Source organism: Acomys russatus, chromosome X (assembly GCF_903995435.1).
Source record: "Acomys russatus chromosome X, mAcoRus1.1, whole genome shotgun sequence".
Taxonomy (NCBI): Eukaryota; Metazoa; Chordata; class Mammalia; order Rodentia; family Muridae; genus Acomys; species Acomys russatus.
This window is the reverse complement of record NC_067169.1, coordinates 3,807,616-3,831,580: the sequence shown is the minus strand read 5'-3', so window position 1 is coordinate 3,831,580 and position 23,965 is coordinate 3,807,616. Positions and strand designations below refer to the sequence as shown.

General features: G+C 37.4%; 1 protein-coding gene across 1 annotated transcript in view; it reads right to left on the bottom strand.

Moving 5' to 3' along the window:
- Phex (phosphate regulating endopeptidase X-linked) overlaps positions 1-23,965 on the bottom strand; it is a 208,194-nt gene that overhangs the window by 50,028 nt on the left and 134,201 nt on the right. The window contains exon 14 of the mRNA XM_051142004.1: positions 14,938-15,041. Within this exon, the coding sequence (XP_050997961.1) occupies positions 14,938-15,041 (104 nt within the window). The remainder of the gene's footprint in view (positions 1-14,937; positions 15,042-23,965) is intronic.

The window sequence follows — 23,965 nt, the reverse complement described above, 5'->3', positions numbered from 1 at the left end:
GATGGAAACACAGCAGCAAGCTGATGTTTGCCAGGTTCTGTTCAGATGACCCACCTACCTTTCTAGCCTATATCACTCCTTATCTGTCTATGAAATCATTTTAGGTTGGTAATAACACAGAAGTTCATTTAAAGGTAAGTGAATATTATACCACCATCCTGCCTGCCCACTCCAGTGAAAAGTGATTTCAGTTGCAAATGCCTGAACTATCTCTCTAACCTGCTGAGTTTGGTTGGATCAGTCACCAATCTTTCTGGGGTTTGGTTTCAGCTGTAAAGTGAAGGTAATAGACTGACAGCATGGCTCAGCAGATAAAATGTTTGCCCTGCAATCCTGATGACCTGAGTCAAATCCCTTAGAGACCATATTAAAAGGAGAAAATCCACTTCTGCATGGCATCATAGAATCCATACCTGTACATAACATCACACACAAACACACACACACATACACACGTATAATAATAATAATGAGGATGATAGTAATAACAATAACAAATTACAGTAAAGGTGTTGTATTAGGAGATGTTAGGATTCCTTATAGCTATGAATAGTCTATACCCTTATATTAAATACATAGGTTACTTAGATCAGAATGTAGCACCTTTTTTCTGTAAAAAAGTAGAGTGTAAACATTTCAGGCTTTCCAGATGAAGAATCAACACTGTATACAGATATGAGAGGCCAAACTTTCTACAAATAATGATTGATGAAATTCAAATATAATAAGTACAATTTTTATTCATGAAAATGACAGAATTCTTTTGAGGTGGGATATTATTTTTTGATTGACTGTGGTTCAATTTATGGCTTATCATCATCAGACCAATTTCAAATGTTCATCTCTAAAAATCACTCTTGGTTCATTGGCTATGTAAAATAGGCACCAAGCGGTACATAGCTAGCCCAGTCACTGTCTTTATGATAAAATGCAGACAATTGCTAAGCTAAATTGCTAAAACATAAACTTGTATATTATTGAGTGTTTAGTGGTACAACACGTACTTAGTATTCATGAGGCTCAGGACGAAAAAAAGTTGTATAAATCCCTTTTTAAAAATTCTATGTCAAAGTAATAAATTAATGTATATCAGGCTAATGTAAAACTGACAGGAACCTAACTCTTGATTTTTATTGGTCCAGTCATACCTTCTCCTTACTTGTGGAAAAGCCTATGACTATGTCATCCTGTCATCGTGATTATTAGATAGCAGTCACTAAGCAGTTTGCTCTGTTCTATGTACTTTATCATTAGCCCATCTAGAGATGAGAACAATGAAATTTAGAAGCATCACACACTTATACAAAGTCTGGCCTTTCAGATTTCAAAATGATTCTATTAGGCTTTGCATTACTCTAGAATCAGTTACGAACTCAAGAGAGTGCCTTGTCTTTTGACAAATCAATTGATAAATGGTTCAATTAGACACTGTTGTTTATCAAAAAAAAAAAAAAGCTACTGGCTGGCCTTCTTTGTTGAGGAAACAAGTAGAGGAGAGAGTATCTTTGTTGACCCCAACTCTCTATAGTGACTAGAATTATTGTCACACCCCAATCCTTGAGATTCTGCCATTACACAGAAAAAAAAAGAACTCTGCAGATGTAATTAAGGTTAAGGATCTGAAAATAGGGAGCTTATCCCGGATTATTCAGGTAGACTCATCTAATCACATGAGTCCTTAAGAGCAGCCACCCTTTTTTAGCTAGAATCAAATAGATGCAACAGAAGAATGGAGGTCAGAAGAGATACTTGAAGATGTGAAGTCAGGCAGATTGGAAGGGTGAGAATGAATTCACACTCTGGTACTGACTCTTAGATGAAGAGGCCAATATTCAAAGAAGTCAGAACCTCAGGTCTGCAACCATAGGAAATGAACTCAACCATAATTGTATATGTGTAATTATTGCAATAATGCGTGTTCCTACAGACTGTCCCTTCTCTTCCCATCATTTCTCACTCTCTGCCTGTTCATGAAAAAGTAAGCTTTTAAACCATTAGAATGAGAACTATACAGTGACATGTTCCTAACTACTGATAGACAAAGGCACAAAATCCAAATAGATAAACAACCACTGGCTGAGGGTCATTTCAAAGAGACTTCTAAAGTGTTAGCAAGAGTTGATAAAATATTCTACCTCATATTCATGACCTTCTCATTCATACCCTATCCAACCCTTATAGTTGCTATTTATTCCTTGGGTCCATTTGGAGCCTTAATTGTCCTGAGAGGTGATGTTAAGTATCTGCATCAGCAGGTCCTATCAGTTGTTGATGCTTTTGTTTCTTCTATTTGTTTAGGAACAATGCTAATCCATCTGTGAAATATTTTGTACATCTCCTTTATTATATCCAAGTTTGTTACATATTTAGTTTTACTATTCTTTGATGAAAACTTTGAATATCTGTTTACAAAATAGTTTACTCTTCTCCCACTAAGATATGGAACATACGTTCCTTTCCTCTTTATTATGGACTAATCTTTCTGACTCTCTGCTAAAGAAAAAGATGAAATGGAGTTGGGAAAGAGCTGGTAGAATGCTTGTCTAGCATGCAGGAAACACTGGATTCCATCCCTAACCTTGTAGAGACTGGTCATGCTGGCATACACTTATAATCCTAGCACTCAGAAGGTAGAGGCCAGGGGACAATCATCAGCTACATATCAAGTTTGGCATCAGGCTGAAATAAATGAGATTGTCTCACAAAAAAATAAAATGAGTAATATATTGTAAAAATTGACACTTAGTGACTTCCAAGGGCAATACACTGATGCACAAAAGAACAGCCTCTCCCCTTTCTTCCCTCCCCTCTCTCTCTAAATCTGCTATTCAACTTTCTTAGTCAACCAACACTCTGTTAAGAAGTTCCACATACAGAGGGGCCATGCATAGGTGTTCTAGCAAATCAGCACCAATGAGTAGGAAATGTGTCAATTAGTAGTAAGTGCACCACTATAAGAGAGGGAGCCCAGTCACTATCTTACTGAAACTTCATGAAGGGCCATGAGCAATAACCTCAGAACTAAGCCTAGTGACCACCCCGAGAAGCAGAATATATAAAAGTCGAATGATTATCCTTGCTTTGATCACCATTTTGGAGGATGGTTTTTTACGCAACAACAAATAAGTAGAATGTGGAAAAGTTGACTCTGCAGATTAAGTCCTACCTAACAGGCTTCATTTTCCCAGAAAACAGTTTTATGTGCTAATATGATGGAGCTTTAAAAATTATTAAGTTAGAATTCCTTAAAGTCAAGGCTATAAACACTAATTTTTTTAATTGTTCACACTTGTCAAAGTTGGCCATTTTTTAATTGGTGGAGACTTGAAGGTATTCCAGTTTGCAGCACTTATCGCTAGGATGATTAATAAGTTAATACCATTGTCCAAATGGTGTGTTCTGGGCAGAAGATTATTAAATCTATTGTTAAATATACATCTATGTTAATAAACAAAAATACCAGTCAGATACCTTAGATTCCTCTACTACATCTGTGGGTGCTCCTGTAGTCTGTATTTGTGGAAGAAAGTAATAAATAATGTGGAAGAGAGAAGTCTAATACAAACTTCAAATCTCAAAATATATAGGACAGAGGTATAGTTAAAAATAATGTGATACCAAAAATGCAATGATCTTAAAGAAACACGCTGATAGTCTGATTTCCTTTTACCATGTAAAAATACATATAAATCAGGATAAATTTTCGTATTTTATTAATCAACTCTTAAAAGTAGTTTAGGGAATATGAAATTTAAAAAACAGTGAATATATGATACTTTCTTACCAATACCTGCAGATAATATTACCTCACATTCAGTGTTATATACATAATTCTTTTACAAATAAAAATTGGGCCAAGCTTATAATCTGTATAGATGTTTAATGTGGGTTTTGCAAAGTTTTTTTTAAGAGTTAGAGAAAAGAACCCAGACATCTTTTGTTACAGTAGAATGAGAGTGAGTTAATAAGGAAGCTGGTGTAGAATCATTTCTGTCAAATAAGAGGATCCTGTGGGAAATAAATTACTTTTGACTCAAGCCAAGCAGTAAAGCAAATCCTCTATTTTTTAAGCAAACTGATGAAGTGACAATTCTGAGACCCAATCCCTAAATATGTACCTTCAGGGATGGCCACCCAATTAATTTCACCCTTGCTGACATTTCCCATCTTTTAGAAATTTCTTAATGCATATTAGTGAAGCTAAAATGGATTCCATGAGGAAAAAAAGATGATAAAGGGTATTTATCTCCCAGCCCCACAAAGAAGCAAAATGTTATTTCAGGGCTTTTTGGAATGATAATCATGATGTGCTGTTCAAAGTAACTAGTACAGAGGAGCTACTCCAGCATCCTCCTCACTTGATTAACTCATGAATTTTCAGACCTGAAAGATGTCAATTAAAGTCTATGGGTTTCATGAAGCTAAAATTCCCTACAATGCCTGAAATGGACCAGACAGACATTTCCTTTAAACGAAAATTTGAGAGTCAGGCTACTTTACCATGGAAATGGGACCTGCAACATTTTAATATTCTTTTCTCTGAAATAGACATATATCCTGATGATGTAAGAATTATAAGGATTACATTCTTTTTTAGTCTTAAAATATATTTCCCAAATATTGATCAATTTAATGCCTTTGTGAAAGAAGTACAAATAGCATTGAGTATCTACAGGTTGGGAGAAAATGCATCTGTACTTAACCCACACACAGATTCTTATTCCCCAAATGATAAAGCATTTCATTAGGTTACAGTATATTAGGGTGATATTTTGAATAAGATGTCTCCCCTAAGTCTCAAGCATTTTAATATGTGGTCTTCAGCTGGTGGTTATTTGGGGAGGGAGGTGTGGTCTTGCTGAAGGAAGTATGTCACCAGGGGCCAGCTTTGAGGTTTCATAAGACTCATACCATTTCAATTTAGCTCTCTGTTTCCTGTTTACTGTTAAGGTGTGAGCTCTCACCATTTGTCTGCTGTATAGTGGTGTGCTCAAGGGAGAGATGCCTCCCCCCACAACCCTCACTGCCTTCTGTACCCTGGAATGTTGACCTTGAGGTCATGAAAAGAGGAGAGCTGTCCTTCTCCCTCACTGGCTGCAGCACTGTATTTCACCTGGATAGCACAATAGAGATGGCTCGGGTGATTAATAAAGAATCAATAACTTTTTTTAAGATGTGGGCTGTCAGTTTCTGCTTCAGCCAACATACCTGCTACTTGCTGCCAGGCTTCCCTATCATAGTGGATTCTATCCCTCTGTTACCATAGTCCCAAAATAGAATCTCTCTTCTATAAGTAGCATTGGTAATAGTGTTTTAGCACAGGAATAAAAAGCAACTAAGACAATTAAGTATTATAAATAAAGATGACTAACTCAACTTACATAGGTAGATGTATACATATTAAATGCAAAGACTGCATCATTTTGTATAAGGCACTTGAGCATCCTCACATGTTGGTAGCTTCCAGATGTCCCAGCACCAATACCTCATGGATATAGAGGAATACCTGGTATTTGTTTTCTATTGACAAAGTCGGGGGGTGGGGGTGGTGGAACTATACAAATTTATGTCAGCTAGAAATTTCCCAAGAATCTGACAGTCCAACAGTATTTCGATTATAGAGATGATAATAATAAAGATGGTCCATTTAGGAGCTTTCCCATTGGCAACCTAAGCCCTTCTACATGACCAAATAAATAACATTTTGAAATTTAAGAATTAAGCTAACAGAAATGGCTCCATTAGCAAAGGGCTTCCTTAGTAAGTATGAGTACTTAAGTTTGAATCTCCAGTACCCATGTAAAAAGCCAGGCATGGTGGCACACACCTATAATCCCAGTGGTGAGAGAAACAAGATATCAGGGCTTGGTGTCCAGCTGTTCTAACTACATCAATAAACCCCAGGTGTGGTACAATACTCTGTCTCACAAAATAAGCTGGGAAGCTATGGAGGAAGATACCTAACACTGACTTCTAGACCTGTGTAGCATATATACAGATACATCCATCTGTACACATTTGCAAGCATAACAGAGAGACAGACAGACAGACAGACAGACACAGAGACAGAGACAGAGACAGAGACAGAGGAATAAGAATTTTTAAAGTTTGAACTAGAGGCCCCTTCTACATAGCATTCAACTAACTAGATCTTCCATATCATTCCCTAAGGTATAGCCTGTTGAGTCTTACTGCCCCTTTTCCATCCATGCTTTCTCCCCAGTCTGCCAGATCTAGTCCAGGTCCCATGTTTCTGCTTTGTCTGGCCACCAATGCCTGTGCAGTAATCAACCTCTAGACTTCCTACAGGACCTGACCTATGTAACATTACCTACCCAAAAATCCCTTCTGTACCACATCCAAACTCTCTACACACCTAGATCTCCCAAGTCTTTCTATAGGGTCTAATCTGGTGGGTATCCCTGACCTTCCTCATCTATGTTCCCCAACCCACCAGTTGTACCCTGAGCTGCATTATCCAGTGCCGCAACCTAGTTTGGCTTCAACTGCCTCTACCACAAATGATTTCTAAGCTCCTGCCAAGGCCCTCCTCCCTGTCCCTCCAACCAATAAGACTTTCCATTTCTCACTGAACCTTTCAATGCAGACAGATAGGTCTACTCCAACACTCAAGGCTTGAATGAGGACATGTATCTTGTACACCAGACCATTACCCTCTATCTACCTGACATTACTTCACCCAAGCCGTTACCAACATCTAGATGCAAACCATCCAGACATCCTCTCTTCTACCTAGCCTGATCAATCCACAGCAGACCCAGAACTAACAAAACAGGTCCACATGAACATATCTCATTGCAAAAATGCCAACAATATGAAAGATTAAGCAAGTATCTTCTCTCTAAAACATGCCAGTCCTATAGAAATGCTTACCATTTAGAATTAACTAGATGAGCCCTAGGACACAGGGTTTAAAAAACTAATCATAAACATCATCAAATAATTCAAGTAATTGAAAGATGATATAAAGAAACAGGTCAGTAAAAATAAGAAGATAAAACTTCAGGAGAATAAACACCTGAGTGATGCCCAAGAAAACACAAACTGATGAAAATGATGACGGCAATCCAGAATTTGAGACTGGAATTTAATAAGGCAATAGAAACACTGAAAAGGACTCAAGACAAAATGATGATACAATTGAAAAACCACAGTAATACATCTAGTAAACACAATGGGAAGCCTTACAAGTAGAATGAATCAATCAGAAGATAGAATATCAGGACTCTAAGACAGAGTAGAAGATCTAGACCAAATAAGCAAGTAATATAAAAAAATTAAATACAAGCATGGCACATGCATGAAATGTAAGATGCCATGAAAAAAACAAACCTTCAGATTATAGACATAAGTCAGAGAGAAGATTCCCAAATCAATGGCATAGAACAGATTTGGAGAAAATCATAGAAGAATATTTCCTCAGACTAAGGAAAGACATGCACGCACACACACACACACACACACACACACACACACACACACACACACACAGATACATGCAAATTTTTTATCTCCTCAGATGAGGAGATGAGATGAGAGCCATAAGCAAGCTGCATGATGCATGGCTTTGGCTGAGCCCACAACATTTCTTTCTCTGTTCTAACTATCTAGGTCTGGACGCTTCTAGCTTCTGTACAATCTAATCTTCTGCAAACCTGAACCTTGAAGGCTTCAGCTTCCAGCCTCCATCAGCTAGCCTATACCCAGCATGTTTCAGCCTCTGAGACTTACTGTTGAATACATTCACTTTTTCTAGCTCTTTCTGAACTCTTTGTTGGCTGCTTCAACTCAGCTGTTTCGGATCAAACTCCTCTCCAAACTGACTGATTCAAACTGGCTTCTCTCTGCTTCTGACTGAGTTGTTCTACTTGGCCTCAAACAAACTCTGGCAATATTCTTTAATCTTCTGGCTACTTCTCATTCCCTGGATAATTCTCTCTGCAACCTGTCTATGTAAAACTGTCTCAGTAAAACTGCTACACACAGTACTCCACTACTCCTATTAAACTACTACCACTTTCTCTTCCTGCACTGTTCTTTCCTGTTTGATCTCATGAGAGTTGGGCATATCCAATTTCTGACTCATTCTGTCAAATCTTTCTCTGATTCATCACTTTGTCTCCCCCTCAATTAGATGTCACTTTCAAACATTGCTGCTTCATTCCATAAACTAACTTTACCTTTATTGTTTAGTATTAAGGGTGTGTCTGTTTTCCAGACAGATCATACTGCAATCCAGAGTTTGTCTGCATTCCGGTAGGATCACAAAAACCTAGAATGTTTGGGGCATAATCCCTTGCCAGAGCAGCCATATTAGTAGCTAAGGATACAAGAAACTCACAGGATACTAAATAGAAAAGACCTGAAAAAAAATATCCATAGCATATCATAGGTAAAGCACTAACTATACAAAAAAAAAAGGTGTATTGAAAGCTGCAAGAGAAACAAAACAGAACAAAACACAATTCTCATATGAAGGAAGCCCCCAGAATAACAGTTGGTTTTTCAATGGAAAATTTGAAACCCAGAAGAGCCTGTAGAAATGCATTCCTACTCTTAAAAGATGATGAAATCAGCCTAGATTAATATGCCCAGCAAAACTATCCACCATAATTGGAGAAAGAAAAATGTTCCATGATATAAACAGCCTTTTAAAAATTATATCTAATAAGCCAAACCTAAAGAAAACTGTATTTCAAGGTGAAGAGAGGAATAAGCATAACAGAGATACTATGGAAAGAAATAAAAGGCCACAATCATTAAAATAGAAAGTACCACTGAGAACACAAACAATATCAAAAATCAACAACACAATGACTGCAATTAACACATGTATTTCAACAATAACTTTACATAATAAAGGCCTTATTACCACAAATTAAAAGACAGAAACCAGCTGGATGGATAAAGAAACAAAATCCACTTACCTGCTGTCTACAAGAAACACACTTTAGCTTTAACTGCAGGTACGACCTTTGAGTAAAAGGTTGAATAAAAACACTAGAATTAAATGGAACCAAGAAGCAAGACAACAGTGCTATCTTAATATCTGACCAAAGAAGACTTCAAACTAAAATGAATTAGAAGATATAAAAAGGAACAGTTCATTCAAACCAAGGTAGCAGTTAACCAAGAAAACTTTACAATCCTAAATTACATATGCACCAAATTCAGGGGCACCCAATTTCTTCTAAAATAATCATCGAGAGTAATGGCACTCACTTTTAATCCCAGCATTTGGGGAGGCAGAGGTAGGTGGATCTCTGTGAATTCGAGGCCAGCCTGTTCTACAAAGTTAATCCAGGACAGCCAAAGCAACACAGAGAAGCCCTGTCTTGAAAAACCAAGGAAAAAAGAAAAAGAAATCTATCTACTACTGGAATTAAAGACACATACTAACTAACATCAATCCATCAACAGTAGGTGACTTCAATATCCCACTTTCTCCAATAGGCAGGTCAGCTGGAGAAAAATTAACAGAGAAACATCCGAATCAATTGGCATCGTAGATCAAAAGTTCCTCATCAAGAAACTTTTTCTCTGCAAAAGATGGAGAGCATTACAGACAATCACAATGAGTCAAAATGCAGAGTTGTGGAGCTAAAAAACAAAGGATATATCTATGAAACACTTTCTATACCTGAGGCTCAAGGAACAATGCAGAAGAGGAAACTGGAAGATTATGAAAGGCCAAGGATCAGGAATTTTGCTGTGAGACTATGCCTCCAAGTATATGAGAAGCTAAAATCTCATCAGCTTGACTGCCTGAAAATGACCTGAACAAAGACAGCAACAAACATACCAATATGTGAAAGACCATGAGGCTCCAGTCCTACACAAATAACTATAGCCAACTAAGGAATGCTACTTGTGGCAGAAACAGTCTTTCCCAGGGAAGAGCACACCAGTTTTTTATGCAATACCAAATGGCCAGCCCTGAAAACATACATACAAGTAACATACAGACTAAACAGATTATATTTAGAAATATTTATGTATATTCACACATATATGTTTGAGCGATTAATAAAAAAAGAGACTATGAACTTAAAGAGAGCAAGGAAGGGGTATATGGGAGGACTTCGAATGGGAAACTATTGTAGTTTACATTATAATTTCAAAAATAAAAGCAAATTTTTGAACTGTGATGAATTAGATTTAAAAAGACAGGATGACTTACATAGATCTATGACTATGAAGATGGTCATAAAGATATTGAAAATACTAGGTGAAGTCATCTGCTTTGAGTCAACAGAATTTACAGCTCTAAATCTAGAATGCCTATGAATAATTTAGACTGAGAATGGAATGGAATAGATAGGCTAAGAAATAACATGATAAGAGCAGGGAAGCAAGGACAGTAGAGCAGATGGCTATAGATTATGATCTGTCATTAGCAAGAAGTTATAAAAACATCTGTTTGTTTTTCCTTTGTACTTTTGAATAAATCAGTGATACATAAAGACTGATTAAGCTTTGGGCCTATTCTTTAAAGTTAATAACTTAACAAAACAAGTGTACATATGGATTCCATGGAAGTTTGATAGGAAGAATCAAAACTAGGCATATAAGAACATGAAAAGGGGATGATGAGGCTCATAGTTTAAGGGAAGGAAGGACACAAGAGTCTAGTGTTTCTGGAATCCAGAAGAAAATGGGGTATTTAAAAGGATAGTAACAAAGAGCCCATAATAGTGTAGAAAAAGCCTGACAAAGTCTGGAAGTGAGAACATTAGCCAACTTTTAAAAGCTGGTCCATCAGCGCAGGCGGGTGGGGGGGTGGGGAGGGGGAGGTGCTGCTCAAACTACTGTACCAACCAAGGACAAGGCATGCAATAGACCTAGACCCTATTCAGATCTAGCCAATGGACAGCGCATTCTCCACAGTTGTATGGAGAGACTCTGACATGAACTCTGGTGCCCCCTATTTGTTCACTACCCCTTGGTGGGGAGGCCTGGTGGCACTCAGAGGAAGGGGAAACAGGCTACCAGGATAAGACCTGATAGGCTGTGATCAGATGGTAGGGGAGGAAGTCCCCTTCTGTCACAGGCCTAGGGGAGGGGAATAGGATGAAAGAGAGAGGGAAGGGGGAATGGGAAGATACAAATGAAGGGATAATAATTTAGATGTAATCTGAATAAATTATTTAAATAAATTTTTTTTAAAGATATATATAAAAAAAGCTGGTCCACCGCCTACAGACTAGGAAATAATCTTCACCAACCCTGCATCTGACAAAGGTCTAATATCCAAACTTTATAAAGAACTCAAGAAATTAAACGCCACCAAACCAAATAACCCAATTGAGAAATGGGGCTCAGAATTAAACAGAGAATTCTCAATAGAGGAATATCAAATGGCTGAGAAACACTTAAAGAAATGCTCAACATCTCTAGTCATCAGAGAAATGCAAATCAAAACAACTCTGAGATTCCATCTTACACCCATCAGAATGGCTAAAATCAAACATTCACGTGACAACACATGCTGGCGAGGATGTGGAGAGAGAGGAACACTCCTTCATTGCTGGTGGGAATGCAAACTAGTACAGCCACTTTGGAAATCTATCTGGTGCTACCTTAGAAAAATGGGAATAGGGCTTCCTCAAGACCCAGCTATTGCTCTCCTTGGAATATACCCAGAAGATGCTCCAGCACACAACAAGAAAATTTGTTCAACCATGTTTATAGCAGCCTTATTCATAATAGCCAGAACAAGGAAACAGCCTAAGTGTCCATCAGTAGAAGAATGGATAAAGAAACTGTGGTACATATACACTATGGAATACTACTCAGCTATTAAAAGCAAGGAATTCCCGAAATTTGTGGACAAATGGATTGAACTAGAAATGATCATAATGAGTGAACTAACCCAGAAGCAGAAAGACTCAAATGGTATATACTCACTTATAACTGGACACTAGCCCAAGGGGCAGGTCCCATCAAAATCTGCACCTACCAGGAAAGTGGGATAGAGATGAGAACATCCTATTGAGACTCTAGGTGAGAAAAATATAGGGGATAGGGAAGTAGGTGGATCCAGAGGGTCCTAGAAACCTACAAGAGGAACATTATGATGGGTGGATCTGAGCCCAGGGGTTCTGCTTGATCAAAGGCACCAACCAAGAACAAAACATGCAACCACCATCAAACCCCTACCCAGATCTAACCAAGGGACAGAACATTCTCCACAGTTAAGTGGAGACTGGGGACTGACTTTCACAGGATCTCTGGTGCCCCATATTTGGCCATGTCCCTTTGTTGGGGAGGCCCAATGGCACTCGGAGGAAGGATAGCAGACTACCAAGAAGAGACTTGATACCCTAGCACCATATCCCCCTTGGTCACAGTCATAGGGAAGGGGGATTGGGGTGAAAGTGGGAGGGAGGGAGGAATGGGAGGATGTATGGGATGGGATAGAAAATGAGATGTAATATGAATTATTTTATCTTTCAATAAAAATGTGTTAAAAAAAAGAAAGGTTAGATAAATTGTATATATGTAAATCTCATCCTTTTTGGTCAAAACATGTATGAATAAAAATTCAACTATTGTGATAAAGTAAGCTTAAAATAAAGGACCGGCTAATCTGGCTCCACAGCTGGCAAAAAAAAAAAAAAGCTGGTCCATCAAATCAGCTTTTGGGAGATGATAGCATGACAAAGCTGACAATTCCTTTCCATGAGAATCAAGCATAAAACTAGGAAAGATAGCCAACAAGCATCCATTTTAGGTCTCTGACAATTGGACAAAAGTGAGCAATAAACTGAAAAACATTCAATCTTGAGAAACTGCTAGAATTGGGGAATAAGTAGAACAGAATTTGGTGGACATCTTGCTGGGACTGCTCCTGTTCCTCCCAGTACAAAACAAAAATTAACTTTCTTCAAAAAAGAGCTAGCTGAAAATATAACTTTGTCAGCTAAAATATCACAAACTTAATGATAGAAACCAAAGCAAGAAAATCCAGTCAGAAATTTCAAAGGAAAATCCTAAAACTGGAGAAGGTACAATGATGAATAAGCAATCCACACATCCATGCTTGAAAACAATACTAGGTCCAGTGCAAGAGGGACCACAAAAAGCCCATTGGAAATAAAAGCCAAGGGAGCCAGAAAGGTGTCTGACTTTGAAGGCATTCAAACTCAAATACTGGAGCATTAAGTCTGCTGGAACTCTTGGCTGAGCTCAAACTTGAATACATGGAATAATCACCAGGAAGTAAACCTAAAAAATAAAACAACGGACTACAAATTGGACACAGAAATCCACAGCCATATACTTCCAGAAAGACATACTGTGCAGTGTAAATCCAGGAAAGATCTCAGAAAAGTAAATTAACATCCAGACTTACTATACTATATTATCTAAAATGTCATTTTTTTCAACAAGAAAAAAATTATACTACAAGAAAGAAAAAGGGAAAGGGGATAAATCAATAGAAAATTACTCTGAGTTGATACAAATAATAGATTTGAGGAGGATTTGAAAGTGGCCATTATAATGTGGTTCAAAGAATTAAACTATATTCAAAGAAGTAACAGTAATATGGTAACAATAACTATAAATGAACAACAGAAATAGAAACTATTTCATAAAAGAAATGCTGCACTTGAAAGCATAAAAATGGAAGTGATTTGATCTAAAGAGCATTTTTTAAAGCATTGAAAGAGTAAATTAGAGTAAAATATTTGTAAAATGGGGGTATAGTATCTACACCTCCCAGTACAAACATTATGAGAAAAACACCTAAGAATTGTAAAGCACAGACTGGGGAGGTAGATAGTCCATAGATAAGAGCACTAGCTACTAAAGATGGAGGATATGACTTCAGGTCCCTAGCACCTACATGAAATCCAGACGTGGCCATATATGCCAGCAACCCACTAGTGAGGAAGAGGAGACCCATCCCAAAAGCTTATTGGCTAGCCAATCTAGCTGAAGAAAATTAGTGGCAAGTTTAATGAAAGACATAGCTCAAAAGAGAAAAAAGAGGTTGGTAATGGTAGAGAGAGGTATCTGATCTTGCTTCCTTGGGAATATGCGCAGGCACAAATACCACCTCCAGACACATATACATATGTATGCATCATGCAAATACACACATAAATGGAAAAGCACATCTTAGCATATTGTAAATAAACCATAATTGCTAGCTGCTATCATCATCAACAACACTATTAAGATCAACAACAATATTTTCTTTCCTAATCAAAGACACTCAACATGAACTTAAAAGCTGGACATGGACTTCAAAGTTCTTAAGGATATTTTCCTATCTGTAATGCTTCTCAGCCTTCCTAATGTGGCAACCCTCATGTCGTGGTGATCCCTCAACCATAAAATTATTTTGTTGCTACTTCATATCTGTAATTTTGCTACTGTTATAAATCATATTGCAAATATCTGATATTCAGGATATCTTATATATGACCCTTGTGAAAGGGTCACTTGATACCCCAAAGGGGTCACAACCCACAGGTTGAGAACTATTGTTCTAGTTGCTTCTTAATTACAGAAACTCTTCTACATAGCTAATCATAATTAGTACTAACATATTAATTCTTTAAAATCTTCCAATGTTTCTACCTGAATACGAAATGTAGAAAAATGTATATAGAAGCATTGTCTATATATGTATTTATAACCACAGCTAGAAATAGCTTCAATGTTTGCATCCTAATGAGCATTCTTCTGATATGTGTTGATGCTAAGATTGGGAAGTCTATAATAGATGGAAGATCTGTGCCATAAAATATCAGGAAAGAGAGCTGCCAATCCATGGCACAGATTTTGCTAAAACAAAATAACTGGCAAGCTGACTATCCTGAGCTGAGGAGAATTACAGAGTTTAATATAAAGAGACGCCACTTCCCACCAATGTATTTATCTATTTCACTTTTTAAAAATACTCACTCTGTTTTGGGAACAGCTTTTCTTAGCCAGAAGAAATCAGACTGTGCTAAATACTTGCGGGTTTGCAGTACATTGCCAAAGTAGTCCGATTCCGAAAATTTGATCTGCATAAAACAAACCACATCATTATTGTTCTAAATGCAGATAAGAGATGGGTTTAAAAATATACTTCAGCCTACCAAGGAGTAACCAGAAGAGAAGCTATGGCCTTCACAACATCACTCAGCCATAACTCAGGATTCACAAAGCCATGAAATTTAATCTCAGTGATTTTCTTTTAACATTAAAAGCTCAAAAATCAATATGGTCATTTCTGGATCACAGAGGGAAAAAAAAAAAAAACAAGAGAAGCTTCGGTTATTTACTATGCATTCTGTTTACTTTATAATTGAAAAACCCATGTTAACCTTTGCTAAACATATCTTAGATCTGAAATTTCTTGCCTCACAAGTTCTTGATCCTTTCCAAAATGTGTGCTTTATTTATTTGTCACATAAGAGTCTTCTAATAACATTCAGAGTGTGTTCATCTGAAACCTCATTTAGCTTATAGATGATGATTTAGTCAAATGTTAAAATCCAATTTATTGTAATTGGCATTTGTTCATAAAGGGAAAAATGGAATTAATTCACAAACCTATTTTCCACCCTAACTACAATGAAGTCACCTAAATAATTAATTATTAACAAGATTTATCTATTAACACTAAGAAAGGATCTGATTGTCAAAAAGCAAAATTACAGAGACAAATCACACATTATAGACTGCACGGGACTACAGGGAATTGAGGATTCACAACACTGCTGTCTAGTAAAATAATGGATTATCTAGTTTTTTTTTTTCTGGAAAAAGAGTAACACACAGTTTCAGTTCTACTGCATTCCATCAAAAACTAGCACTACTTCACCTATATATTATAGTGATGTTTGTGTTATAGTAAAAAGCAATCATTTGTAGTGATCTTGAAAGCTTTGCTTCTTAAATCACTTACTGGCATAATTAACTAAACAGTAAAATAGATATGTAATGGCCATTAATAAGAAAAACATATGTAAGTAAAAACCCGAGAGTAAATTCTTTTTTCAAAGTTCTCACTGTCTCTTTAAATAATTTATTTATATATTACACTCCAATTGTTATCCCCTCATTCTTATCTTCCCATTCCCACCCTCCTTCCCTCTTCTGCCCTATTCCCCTCCCCTAGACCTCTGATGGGGGTGGGCGGAGCTCCTACCACACTGTCTAGCCACAGCCTACCAGGTTTCATCAGGATAACCTGCATCCTCTTCTGTGTGCCCACAAGGCCATTCTGCCAAGGGCCAGTGATCGAAACATAGGCACCAAGACTACATGTCAGAGGTTCAGCAGCAGTTCCTCCCTGCTCCCCGCCCCCTTCCCCACTGCAACTTGAAGAATCAGCTGTCCATTGGCTAGATCTGAACAGGGGTCTAGGTTTACTGCATGTGTTGTCCTTGGTTGATGCATCAGTTTGTGCAGGCACCCCTGGGTCCAGATCCACTAGCCTTGATGTTCTTCTTATGAAGCTTCTGACCCCTCTAGGTCCTTCTGTCCCCGAAACTCTTCCCTACAACTCTCAGCCCTCTGCCCAGAATGTGACTGCAAGTCCCAGTATCTGTCCCAATGCCTCACTGGGTGGAGTGCCTCCGAATGCATCTATATTGGGCTAATATCCACTGTTTTTATTGGGCTATAATAATTGTAAAAGTGTAGGATTCACTAACATTACTTTATATATATATAAGGTATTTTGATCATATTTTCTCACCCTATTATCTATGCATATTTCTCTCACTTTCTCAATGGACCTTTTCCTACTCCACAATAACTCCCACTTCTCCTTCTATATTTTCCTTTGCACAAATAAGAGAAAGTGTGTCATAATTGTCTTCCCAAGCCCTTAACATAATGATCTCTAGATCCTTTCACTTATACCTTGCCCTTCTAATAAACTCCTAGTATGCAGCACTAAGAAAGCTACATGGATGCTACATTTCAGGGAGAAAAAAGAACATTATGTGCAAATGTGGATTTTTAATTTTTTTTAAATTTCATACAGGTATATAATGTAACTTGGTCATATCCATCTCCTACTCCCTCCCTTCAGTTACCCCAACCACTTTCACATACTTCCCACCTTTCTCCTATAGAGGAATTTTAATCCAGCAACATGGCTGTTCTGGCAAGGGATCACATCAAAAGACCTTCTAGGTCTATGTGACCTGTGTGGAATACAGACACACTCTAGATTTCAGTATGATCTGGCTGGAGTACAGAAATGGCCTTAGTACACACCTTTAATCCTAAACAACGAAGGTAAGATTTGTTTAAAGAAGGAAGCAGCCGTGTTTGAAAGTAATGTCTAATTGAGGATCAAAGTGATGAATCTGTTCTCTACTCTCACGAGAACAGGACAGGAAAGAAGGGTACTTAAGAGCATCAAGACGAACACAGTGGTGCACGCCTGTAATCCCAGCACTGGGAGAGACAGAGGCAGATGGATCTCTGTGAGTTCAAGGCCAGCCTGCTCTGCAAAGCCAGTTCAGGATAGCCGAGGCTACACAGAGAAACTCTGTCTCAAAAGTACAAAACAAACAAAGGAAAGCAGCAATAGAAAGAAGGGAGTTTTTTATGGAGAGACTTTTTTTACTTAGAGTTTTGAGTTTTTTGTTTTTAACAGAGGCTGTTTTACAGAGACAGGTTGTAGATAGAACAAAGTAGACACTGGTGAAGACAGAAAGAGCGAAAGAATGAGATGGAGCCAGAAGATTAAAACATATTCCTAGAATTAGTTTGAGGCCAGGCAGAGCAATTCAGTGAAAAGCCAAGAGAAGACAGTTTGAATTAGTCATCTTGGAGAGGAGTTCAGGCCAGAACAGCTGAGTTGAACCAGCCAGTGAGAGTTCAGAAGAGGTAGAAAGGCTTGGGAACAGTGCCCATCTCGTTCCCTCATCTGAGAAAATAAAAAACAACATTTACATCCTCCCAACTTCATTTATTCTTTTTTTATAACCCACTAAGTTCAGTAAGTGCTGCCCATATTATATATCGGGGTGGGGGTCAACCACTGGGAGTCTCATTTTAAACTGGACAAAATGCTGACTAAGCAGCAATTCTTTTTTTGTTTGGTTAGTTTTTGTTGTTGGTTGGTTAGTTTTTTGAGACTGGGTTTCTGGTTCTGGCTGTCCTGGAACTCGCTCTGTAGACCAGCTGGGTCAAACTCAGAGATTTGACTGCCTCTGCCTCCCAAGTGCTGGGATTAAAGACATGTGCCACCACTGCCCAGCATACAACTCTCATTCTTTAAAAGACTAAAACCAAAAATTCATAAGCTACTCAGTTAAAAAAACTGAATGTAAAACTCAAAAATAATTCCTTACTAGCTATAACTTCTTGATAACTTTAAGCTATATCCTTTATTACTTTTTTGTGTATGAGTATGAGCCTGGGTATACCATAGGCATGCAGGTCTCACAGAGACAGTAGATGACATCAGATCTCTGGGAACTAGAGTTACAGATGGATAGGAGCCACCCAGTGTCCGTGCTGAGAATCAAACTCAGCTCTTCTCTAAGAACAGCAAGTGTTCCTAACTGCTGAGCAAAAACCGTAGTATTTTTTAAAGTAAAAAGTTAATATACAGCCAGTAAATATGTATGAAAACCGCAGGCATTGCATTATAAATATAAATGCATGTGTTCAATATAATGGTTAGAGCCTTAATCGGTAACCTGGCTGCTGGCCAAGCTCACATATATCTGATCTCAAACATAAAGTAGGCATTGTGTCTCAGAAGAAAATTTTTGTTAATGAGTCATGTTAACAATCTTCCCAGAGGGAAAGGCAAAAACATTAAGCCATGGATAAAAACAACTGAAGATACTCTGAGAATGATGGAAATGAAAACATAGATTCCTGGCAACAGTGCCATTCTGCTTGGCAAAAAAAAAAAAAAAAAAAGAAAAGAAAAAAGAAAAGAAAAGAAAGGCAGTGACTTCAAATTGTCTCTTCTTAAGACTGTTTAGGCAGGGGAGACAGGCCTGATAAATAAAGCACAGCATGGTTGCATAATAGAACACAATATAGAAGTCTAAATGAATGTTCTTTATGCATGAACATGAAATATTCTCAGAAACAAGGTGAATAATGTAAGTCATATATATATAGGAATTTAAAGTTTCCATGGAAAAACATTAGGAGGCAGGGAAGTTGTGGAGAATCAAATATATTGCATTATGGTCAAAATATTTTATTTAAATGTATACCAAAACCACTTCTTAGTATTTTGTCTAAGATCAATGGTATAATAAGCAAAACAATATTACATATTGTTTATGTACCCACTTATGTATCAAAAGCTTATATAAATAAGACTAAATTCAAGACTTTATATTTTGAAGAAGATAGATATAGGGAAAGGAGATTAAATCAGAAATCATTATGCACAGAACTTTGAATGTACCTATTTTATTCACTGAACATTTATGTGTATGCCAGGCAGTGAAATATACCTGTCATCCATGTACCTAGGATACTAAAGCAGGAGGATTACTTGAGCCTAGAACTTTATGGCCAACCAGGGCAACATAATACCACCCCCATCTCTCTATAAGAATGGTAATAATCATATAAAATATGTGTATACATGTATAAAGTTAGTTTGATAATATGTGTTGAAAATTAATCCTTAACATATTTACATATGACAGTGTTAGAAATGTTTCATAATAGAAAGAAATATTTGAAATTGGTTCTATTTTAAGATAGAGACTTTCTCTTATCCTAAAACAAGAATAGAAAACATGTTTTAGGAAGCAATTATAACTAGCAATCCTAAGGCATCTCTGGGCCATAGGGTGTTAAAGGCTATGTCCAGGACCTTCAGAATATGATTATAAGTAATATAAAACTCAGACATGTTCTTGAGTCAGAATACTGCCTGAGAAATTCTCCAAGTGAATATCTTTCAAACACATTGCCTATTTTTGTCATATCAATGGACTTTTTTACTCTAGGATGACTTTGCTAAACCTCAGTGCTTTCCAGTTACATCTACAAAGCCAAAAGTTGACATCTAAATTTGTTCACCAACTTAGAGAGAAATCCATTCCCAAACTTCCTGAAGAAGATGACAAACTGGACATGTGGTGGCATGCACCTGTAATTCCAGCACTTGAAAGGCTGCAGTAGGAGGATTGGGAATTGAAAGCCTCCCTAATTTACATAGGAAGACCCTCTAGAAAAGGAAAAAAGGGCTGAAGTCTAAACATACAGTAAGCAACCGTCTACAATACCCATTAAAAGGAACAAATGATCGTGGAGAGCAAACTCAAAGGTAACAATTACTCAGCTGAGAATATAATTTCTGAAACTGGCTCAATTGAGCTACCACACATTTAATAGAAACCACAAGTAATGAGGTTACACAATTCATAAGAACACATCTTCTTTTTGTTGTTTTGTTGTTGTTTCCTTTGAGACAAGTGAAGTGTTCAAGTGCAGAGTGGACCATCAATGATATTGTCGTCTGATGGACAGAAACTAGAGAGTGTGGAACCAGATAAAGCTACATAATCTAAACCATTTGGCTCCTAACTTAGTGTTATTTTCTTTGGTCATAATAGGAAAATTCAGTGATTCAACACACAGATAGAAAACAACAAAGGAGAAGTTGTTACTCGTATGGAAGTAGTGACTGAGTCATAATACATATATAGCTGTTAAAACAATGTTAACACATGTATATGGGAAACAGCGGCAGCAGAAAATGTTAACTGTAAAGGAATGAATAAAATTATGTGTCAACATAAATGACAGCTGTAGAGAAATAGAAAGTAACAACACAACACACTCTAACAGAAGTATTATGCTGAAGAATAAAGTTATCACTGATTTCTCCTCTTCTACTCAACTTAGGTGAAGGGCATGCAACACGAGCAGAACAAGAAAGCATGTTAAGTCTCTTTGTAGAAAAAGTAACACTATGTGTATAAGATACTGCATATGCCAACAGAAATAGAGATCTTCCATTTAACTCAAATCTACTTGAGTACATTCAGAGATATGCCCAAATACTTGTATGATTTTATGTTATGTACCTAAAGAATTTTTTGAATGCTTAATGGAATTTACATTTTGAACTTCTACTTTCCCTTATTTAAATCACAGAGCAATATACAAGATATATCTATTTACGTGAATTGGATGAGAAGTCGGTGAGAGAGAGAGAGAGAGAGAGAGAGAGAGAGAGAGAGAGAGAGAGAGAGAGAGAGGTTCAAAATGTTTAACCATCCACATATGCAATATACCAGGGAAATTCTCCATAAGTAGCCATGTAATGGTGACCAAGAGCCTCAGCTAACACACCATAATGTCCTCAACACATGCCCTGAGCCTCTATGCTAGGGTGGGAGAGCAGCATTCAGTCTGCTCCAGCCAATAAAACACTCCAGATGGAAGCTACTATAGGAGAGATAAGGAGGCCTGGTTAGTAGGTTAAGGGTACTAAGGCATCCCATGCTCTGTGCCTGTTCTTAGCTCTCCAATGCCATGGTAACTATGAGTTGCTTGAGATAGCTGAGGACAATATTCTCTATTTTTTAACCAAAGAATGAATAATTATCAAAATATTTTAATGGAGTATTGTAAACGTCACACTCTTGCAATGGCACTCTACCATTCTCACACACACACACACACACACACACACACACACACACACACACACATGCATGCACACATGCATGCACACATGCACACACAGAGACAGACAGACAGACAGACAGACAGACTGGAGTTATCAATGTCTGGTTTACCACAACTTTCCCTTTTCTCCACCTTCCAACCTAGTCCTTTGATTTAAATACCCAGTTTTAGTTTTTTGCTCTTTTCAAAATTGGTGAAAACTCACTTTTCAGTCTATTTCTGTTAAGCATCAATGAAATAAAATACATACTTTATAAGGTTAATTTGAACACTGATTGACACTTACTTCCCTTCTTATGTATACTAATGTCATATCATTTCTTCCTGCTCTTAACAACGACTACAGAAAAACTGTTGTTCAGAAACACAGTATCTCAATTTACCTTGTCATTCTCAGAGGGGAAATGATAGTCTCTGATTCTTTTTCACGTTTGTCTCTCAATTCTTTCAATTTCTTATCTTCATATGAGCTCAACTACAGTCTGTACCCTTCCTCCCTGACCTCCATCTGATCCATCTCCTAATCACTCTCCTCTTTCCTTTGATATTTGTGCCTGGTGAATCATATCTTCACCTGGGCCAGATTGAGCAAGCTGCTTTTCACTTCTAACAGCCCTTTATGCTCAGAACTTGTACTAGCATATATTGTTCATAGGCTCTCTAGTAGTCCTTATCTACGAGTTTATTAAAGCTGAAAACACAATCCTGTTGTATACCCAGGATGATTCAGTCATTTTTCTATTAACCTCAGTGGCAGATTTACTATTCTATCATGCTTTAACTTCTTTTCATGTTGGGCTTTATTCATTTTTGTCTATCAGCTTCTGAACATAAATGGATTTTTACTTCGTGTATTTTTATTTTGTTCACCATTGGGATTTTTTTTTTAACTGTTAGAAATGCTTGGGTATAATTTCAATCTGTTTTCACAATGAGTCAGATGAAATCCATTTCTTCACAAAAGTGCTTAAAAATCTTAGTATCTGGTGGTTGCAACTGAGACTGGGGAGAAATGTATCCTCTTTAATATCTGGTTTCTTTTCACAAAAGATACTGTGTTCAGTGAAGCCTTAAACCTGGGACTCTCAATTTGGATAGCAGCAGACTGCCAACAAAACCTGATCAACTAAGGATTGTGAGCAAGCTCTGTTTGCTACCTGATTGGATTAACGCTTGGGGCAGTTCCATCTATATAGCCTTTTAAATCAAATTGAGGGACCTGGATACTGCATGCATTAATTCATCATGACTTTGACTTTTCCAGACCAAAAACCAAACAAAAAAAACCCACTATCATAAGTGCAAATTGAAGATGTCATAGCTAATGCTTATGTTTGTGTTCATGTGCCCATGCAGGCTCTGAACATTTGTTTTATTTGATCCTTATAGCAATCCTGTAGAGGAGAGATTAATATCATCAATTTTGCAGATGATGAAATTGAGGCACAGAGAAGATACATAATCTGCCTCGGGCCCCACAAGTAGTGAGTGAAAGCCTGAGAGTTTCACTCTAAGCATTCTGATTCCTGGGATCATGCTCATAACCACTACCCTCCCATATCCTTACTTGGAATATTTACCAATGACAGGTCAGTAACCAGGATCTCCTTCTAGAGTACTTTGTACCCTAGAGATGTTACTCTTAGTATTGAGTTTCTGTTTGTTTGTTGTTTTTTTTTTTTTTTATAGAAAGAAGTTAAAGTTGGAGGTAGAGGATCTGGAAGGACCTGGAGGAAGGGGAGAATGTGATCAAATTATATTTAAATTTTAAAATTATTTTACATAATAAAAGATTTAATTTAAAAATTGCATACATAAAAAATAGCCAAGATCAAATAAATAGAAAGTGGAAAAGGCAGAATTCAAACCTAAGCCTACAGCTCCCGAGAACATGCTGCTGTTAACTTCTAGACAACATTGCTTCCTTCCCTCCTGCTGCTTTCCTTCCTACCAACTCTGGCAAACACCCCTCCTCAAGTCTCCAAAATTGACTCCTCTTTTCTTCCAGCACAGTTTCCCGATTAGATATCCCTGCGATCCCCTTCTCCAATTGCAGCCAGTGCTTCCTGATTGCAGAATCCAGCCCCGATCTGACACTCTGTGTGCCACTAAAAAGATTATCCAATTTCTTTGACTCTTTCCATCCTTGTCTACAAGATGTTCATGAAGTTTCTGGGCCATTGAAGCGACATCATGTACATCAGTGTGCCAAGTTTCAGCATTTAACTATCATAATAATAAAAATGTTCAGAATCATCAAAACAGTATAACAGATATGCTGTCTGAGAATGAAGATGCTAGAAAG